Raw genomic sequence first — 7464 nt, forward strand, 5'->3', positions numbered from 1 at the left:
CTTGCATTTTGATTTAATTCAATTTATAAAGTTTGACATTTCCTCCCAATTTGTATTAACAGTTACAGTACATTACATGGCTGGAGCGACATTTGACAAATAATAACTTAATAAGAGTGAAACTATGCATATGCAGAACAAATAATATCTTCAGGTGTCTATTGGTAACAAGTTAAATGGTATTGCTGTAGCAATGAAAGCAAGTTTTGTAAATGCTTCCCTTTCCATTTTTTTATTAACAAATGTAATGACATCAAATGTCCATTTCTATTTTCAAAGGAATATAATGTCTTTTGAGATGAAGAGCATTCTGAAGACTAAAACCACAAGTATGTACTTTCCTCACTCTGATGTAGATGACATATTGTTGCAACATCAGTGACTGATATGATTACATAACACCTTTGATCAGATCTGTATTTGCCGCAGACAATATGGCACCCTGTTCTTACATCCATGGTCATAAAATGTGTTACTAAAATCCAAACTGATATTTGATATAGTGCCATCCATTATTAACAACTGGTTATTGGTTGCAGACCATTACTGTCAGTCACCTACTTGAAAGTTTATATAAATGCCCATTTGGAGGCTGATGTGACGAATCATAATCATTTAAAACAAGTTGTGGTCACCTAGCTTTAATATGCCAATAAAGAACAAGTAACCACCTGTTTCCTGCTAATTATAGGTGGAACGTATAGGCATTAACCCCATTACAGGCATCTTAGGTAACTGAATGTCCTCTAAACCAGTGGTTCTCAACCTTTTCAGGCTGTGACCCCCCAAAATGATCATATTTGAACTGGGGACCCCCCACCCTGATAAGCACTTGGAATGTAGGAGTTGAGGCATTCAATTAATTTGATAAATATTGTGAAAATAGTCAATCTACAAGCTTGTAGATCGGCTATTTTCACACTTTTTGCCTCTTTCTTATATTATTTGACAATTTGGCCAATGTTTGACCAGTTTTTATAGTATAGTTTGTTGATTACTTTTGATGCGGTAATGTTTTTTTGTTTGTTTCAAAAAGGTCTTAAAAGTCCTTAAATTGTCACTTCACTCACTGTCATCCCCAAAAAAAACTCCTGTGGGGACCCCCCTGGGGGTCCCGACCCACAGGTTGAGAACCACTCCTCTAAACATAAGTCTTTCCCCTCGCAGAGCTGAGGGGGGAGAGCACCACCCAAAGTAGCTCCATTGGGGCGGTGCGCTGGTCAGTACCTGAGGAGGACATCCAGGCCCACAGCTCAGCTCCCAGCTCCCCCAACAGACCCAACAACAACAGCTCCATACACTTTCAGGTACAGATGACACATGCAAAACCCTGTGTAAAAATGGAAAAACAAATATTATACACACTCGCACACACGCACATGCATACACAGATACTGTATACTGCATACACAGATACTGTATACTGCATAGACACACATGCACGCAAGCGCGCACTACTATGTATGCTATTTTGTAAGAAAACATCCTGTCCCCACCAAAACAATCTCCTGACCATTTTAAGAAAAACAACTTATATAAAATCTATTCTGAAGGGAAAATGTATTTACATTTTTTGTTTTAACATTTTCAGTGATTATTAAACCATTTCTCTACTGTCATTTGGCATAAATGCTGTTAGGTCTGGCAATTTCCATTTCCAAATCTGATTTCTTAAATCAGTATTTGATGAGTTTTTGTTAGGTCAGTCAGGGCATGTGTTATTATAACCTGCTGATAACTTGACATGTTTCATACAGCCTCCAACTCGTCAGAATGGTCTGAAAGACCTGCGCAGCTTGCAAGAGTGTGTCCAATTCATCAATCACTGGAAGGAACAAGTGGACCAAGTCTGCAAGGTAGGAAGGAAAGACAGACAGACAGACAGACAGACAGACAAGCAGACAGACAGACAGACAGACAGACAGACAGACAACAAGTCCAGAGCTATGATGCTAATAAAATAATGAGTTGAGGTCGAAGAAGCAAGTAACAAAGTCGACAGAAATGTGGCACTTCTACTTCTACATTAGGTACTTTAGGTATTAGGTATTTGGTGACGAGGACCATGGACCATGGATGTGTATTATTGATTGTATTGATATTATTTTCTTTCTTCAGACCAATAATGTTGCTTCCTTCACAAATAAGAACATTAAATATCAGTTTGCCAGAGTGTATAACATGTGTTGTGCCCAGTGACTTTAAAGACCCCCTTTTCCATCAAACTTTGCTGGAAAAAACTTGAGGTGTTCCTTTTACATTGTTAAAATTGACAGATAACGGTATAGATAAAGATGTAGATTGAAACCTGTAAATACAGTCGAATGGCCATCCTGAAAGTTTTATGTTGGTCAAGATGAGTTCAAACTAGAATTTATGACAGCTCACAGAGATTGGATAAGCGTTGCCATGGGAAACGATTACACAGAGTGCACATCACACATAGGTTATTGATAGGATAAACCCCTGTAAACCTGGCGTTCGTATTATGGATATCATTATGGGCAAACATTTTCAAACGTGTCCAAAAATAGAAGATCCACAGATCTCACACGTCATGATGTATTTTGAGCTTGTAGATCAAATATTTTCATATTTTATTATAATTCCTCCCTACAAAAAATCCGGGTGTTCAAACATCAAGGTAAAATGCATTACAAGTTAGGAAATGTCATTTCTCAACTGGGTCCTTCATAATCTGTGAGACAGACCCATTTGTCACCCCACCAAGCACCCTATTAGACTGATAACCTCATGTTCTGTACATGAGGTTGTACAATAGGTCAGAATTTGATAGATTTGACTGCAGAGTGGTTAATGACCAGAAATGCCTCTGATGAAGAAATGATGTGAATGTTTAATGTGCTTGAGCTTATAGATTGGTTATTTTCGCTAGTGCAACAAAGTGTAGGGCTAGGGTGTTTTTTTCTTTTTTTGAGTTTGTGGATGCTGATAGGTTAGTCATATACAAATAGTTTTATGACCCAGTTAGATCACCTACTGTCCTGTAGTACTGTACTGTAAATGGTTAGAACATCTAGGACAGGAGTAGGCAGTGGCACGTAACATATCTGATGGATGCTGACATGTACAAGTCTTTGTTTTCACAAGAGGGTCATGTCGGGTGGTGTGGGTGGAGTAAGAATGTTTACTTGGACCTTTAGACTAGTTAACTGTATATACGGTAAGCAGCTTATACTTATAAAACAGCCATCGATAATAGACTTGACTACTAAGATTTGACCCTCAAACCAGTCAACTTAATGATCAGTTCATTTTACAGCCTGTATTTCTTCTAGTTAGTAAACCACAGTTCATGGCTATATCATATCAAAGAAAGCTGGATATTGATTCTGCTCTACTGTATGTGCTGTAATTTCTTCAGAAGGACAAGGCTGATGAGGGGGAGAGCAGCAGAAAGAGAGCGTCTCAGACTCGCACCGAACGCAGCATGGAGGAGAGCAGGAAGTTAATCTTAGAATGGTCCGCAGAACTCCATCATATTGACAAGGTACAGTACATAATGTGTGTGTGTGTGTGTGTGTGTGTGTGTGTGTGTGTGTGTGTGTGTGTGTGTGTGTGTGTGTGTGTGTGTGTGTGTGTGAGTGAGTGAGTGAGTGAGTGAGTGAGTGAGTGAGTGAGTGAGTGAGTGAGTGAGTGAGTGAGTGAGTGAGTGAGTGAGTGAGTGAGTGAGTGAGTGAGTGAGTGAGTGAGTGAGTGAGTGAGTGAGTGAGTGAGTGAGTGAGTGTGTGAGAGTGTGTGTGTGAAGCGTATGAAAGTGTAGAAAAACTCCCAGTAGTGGCAGCCACTACCATAGCTCGCCCAGGCCAGCACACAGGGCCAGCCGTCAAATCGCTGAGGACTGTAAGCAAGGGAAGCCTGCCACAGAAATGTCTTCCTGGACCTTCCAGTGGTCATCAGACAGCTGCAGCCGCAGCCATGGGCATAACTTTTAAACCCAGATTAAAAGTTTAAAAGCCGGTGCGCAGGCAAAAACCAGTAGACAATATCAACAATAAAAGATAAGCTTGCACCACTTGCACGGTCAAGAGTTTAATTCCCTCCTCAGGAACATTCTACGAAAATAGCAGATGGGGCGGTACTCTGGTCAATGAAGTTCATAGGATTTAAGTGGTGAATTGAACAGTGTAATTAAGGATGTTTTTAAAAGACATAATTATGAAATGTCTATGATGTCTGCTTCCAGCTACTGAAAGACACACCCTGGAAGATAGCGGAATATGAACTGGAGGAGGAGAAGAGGAAACTGGAGGTGGATGCCAACGAGGAAGCTCAGATGAGGATTATGGAGTGGGCCAAGGAACTACAGATAGCTTCAGAGGTGAGGGCTCTGACATGAGGGCAAGGAACAATGGAAGACTTAATACTAGCAGATCTACAAGCACATAGAGCTCTTCTATTTTTACTATTCGTCGTATTATATAGGCTAATCTAGTCAAAAAGAAGAACACAATTTATTCATTTGCAAGCAGAACTGAGTGGGAGATGTTGTTGGATCATGCAAATCGAATCTTTGCGTTTATGTGTGTGTGTGTGTGTGTGTGTGTGTGTGTGTGTGTGTGTGCGCGTGTGCGTGTGTGTGTGTGTGTGTGTGTGTGTGTGTGTGTGTGTGTGTGTGTGTGTGTTTGTGTGTGTACTAGACATGTGGTGTGGAGAGTGAGGAGCTTGGTAAGCTACTGCGTTCGCTGGGCCTGAAGAAGAAACGGCTGGTCAACCTGCTGCCTCTGTTGGAGTTCATCACCTGGTCCATCCTGAAGGAAGACGGCAAGGTGATCACACAACGCACACATGCACACACGTATGCACACACACACGCACACACATATGGACGCACACACACACACACACACACACACACACACACACACACACACACACACACATACGGTATGCACGCATGCACACACACACACACATATGCACGCACCCACAAACATGTGCACGCACGCACGCACACACACACATGCACGCACACACATATGCAAGCACTTTAGCACGCACACACATATACACGCACGCACACATGTCCTTTTGACAAGCAAGGACAAAGATTCATATTTTTCCATTCCTGAACCTATAAAACCTTCCATATAGGAACAATGGACAGTTGGGCTTGTGCGATTACAATCTTTTATCTTGGCATTAGATTCATGATAGGATTTCTGCCAGAAGGGATTTTAATTTACCACTTCACCTGTGTTACATACGCATACAACCTTTACAACAGAAAGGACCACACCTCTGACAATACATCTTGTCCATTGAGTCGTTAAGTCGTTAAAACGTTAGCTTAGATTATTTTAGTTAACATAGCTGAATAAATATACATCAATGCACAAATAAGAAGTTTTAAGTCTGTTTGTAAATCAATCAAATCATGACACATGTAGCCTATCACACAGATATAGGCCTACAGCCATAGCCATAGTAGCCATGAAATGTCTTATGTTTCTTACGTAACTAGTGAACCTTTGTATGGAGGTTAAATCGTCATACTGTTAATAAAGGAGCATTGTGATAATGTTTATACAACAGTGTTCCACTCTCGGTCGGGCTGATAAGCCTTTCACTTGGCAGTATGTCACTGTACTGATATATTTTATGAAGATTCAACAGATAAAACATCTCTCCGTTCATAGTTGATATGGTGGTGCTGTTATCAGAATCAAATTGTAACGCAATTGTAGTTTACAACCCTTCATACAAAGTACAAAATAAAATAATGCAATCTTCGTTCCTACTCTCACCTATGGTCATGAAGTGTGGGTCATGACCGAAAGAATAAGATGCAAGCGGACGAAATGAGTTTTCTCAGCCGGGTGGCCGGCCTCTCCCTTAGAGATAGGGTGAGAAGTTCAGTCATCCGTGAGAGACTCAGAGTTAAACCGCTGCTCTTTGACTTGGAAAGGAGCCAGCTTAGGTGGTTCGGGCATCTAGTACGGATGCCTCCCGAGCGTCTCCCTAGGGAAATCCTCGCTGAAGTCCCACTGGGAAGAGACCCTGTGGCGCCTCGGTATCCCCCAGGAGGAAGTTGCTCATGTTGCTCTGGAAAGACACGACTGGAAATCTCTGTTGGAACTGTTACCCCCGCAATTCCTGGGCGCGGTGGACCTTTGCTGCATTTAGCTTCCTGACTCTCTCTACACTGTGGACAATCAATAAAAACAAGAGAGAAATAACTCTAACTTGTTTTTTTCCTCCTTAGAGAATGATTCCACAGTTGTGGTTGCTGGCGAAGCAGCGCACCTGGAAAGCAGGCATTCCACGATACATCCCCAACTCAGGTGGGTGTTTACATTTGACATTATATTACGGTATGTACACAGTCTGAGCCTAAATGTATTGACATTAAATATGTGTTTTCTATTTTCAGTGTGGAGCTGGATTTGTAGTGCATCAGGTAAGATCAACGCTTCTGTGTGCGATTATGTAGTTCAGTTGCCGCCACATTTTTATATAGGCCTACTGTATATTCATGAATCAGTTACACCAAGATACCAACATGACTTTCACATATTCTGAGCTGATTCCGCTCTCAGCTTACAGTGTTGTATTTACGCCAACCATCTCTAACCGTCCAAACAGCTGACGTGAGTCTTGACCCCACAACCAACCACCCATGGTTGCAGCTGTCTGATGACCACCGGAAGGTCCAGGAAGGCATTTCTGCGGCAGACCTCCCTTACAGCCCTCAGCGCTTTGACGGCTGGCCCTGTGTGCTGGCCTGGGAGGGCTATGGTAGTGGCCGCCACTACTGGGAGGTCGAAGTAGTCAACAACGGTTACTGGCGCATAGGAATGACCACCGCAAGCTCCAAGCGCCATGGCCGTTTCCCAATGACCCCACGGCAGGGCTACTGGGCCCTGTGGCGCAGCACACACCAGTTCTTCGCCTGCACCAAGCCGGAGACGCCCCTGCCTGTGGGTCTCGTGCCCCATCGCATGGGCATATACGTGGATTATGAAGAAGGCCAGATCTCCTTCTACAACGCTGAGACCAAGTCCCACATCTACTCCTTCAACGGAACCTTCAAGGAGAAGCTCTACCCAATGTTTGCTCCACTGGATGGACGCACGCTCATGACCATCATTCCACCACACCAGATCTCATTGTGAGAGGAAGCTGTTTTTCCCAAGCAGGGAATATTTTAACACCAACGTGTTGAAATATTGTACCCAGAACGGTTGGGGTTGCCCCACAAAAATAAATAATATCTAACAATGTCACGCCGATGCTTGTACTGTTTGAAAATAGTGTATTTTTGTGACTGACTGTCCATAGAAACTTGTCTTAGGAATTTAAAGTCACGCGCAAATTGTGAGTGCCGTGAGCTTGTAGGTTGGCTATTTTTGCCGTGAGCTTGTAGGTCGGCTATTTTGGCACAGCGTTTGCAGCCGGTCGGTTCAATATATGCACATGACCATATATGGGCATAGCGGTCGG

General features: G+C 42.6%; 1 protein-coding gene across 1 annotated transcript; it reads left to right on the forward strand.

The window, feature by feature from the left end:
* Positions 1-286: 286 nt before the first annotated feature.
* Positions 287-7145, forward strand: LOC308101474 (uncharacterized protein; the record flags this gene model as incomplete). The annotated part of the gene is made up of 9 exons (XM_080450891.1): positions 287-329; positions 1168-1307; positions 1758-1856; positions 3386-3511; positions 4208-4342; positions 4662-4790; positions 6227-6305; positions 6395-6421; positions 6607-7145. The coding sequence occupies 9 exons, from the start codon at positions 287-289 to the stop codon at positions 7134-7136; spliced, it is 1308 nt and encodes a 435-aa protein (XP_080307017.1). The 3' UTR covers positions 7137-7145.
* Between the last annotated feature and the right edge of the window lie 319 nt (positions 7146-7464).

The sequence above is a fragment of the Gymnoscopelus braueri genome (genome assembly GCF_963280865.1).
Source record: "Gymnoscopelus braueri genome assembly, chromosome: 15".
Taxonomy (NCBI): Eukaryota; Metazoa; Chordata; class Actinopteri; order Myctophiformes; family Myctophidae; genus Gymnoscopelus; species Gymnoscopelus braueri.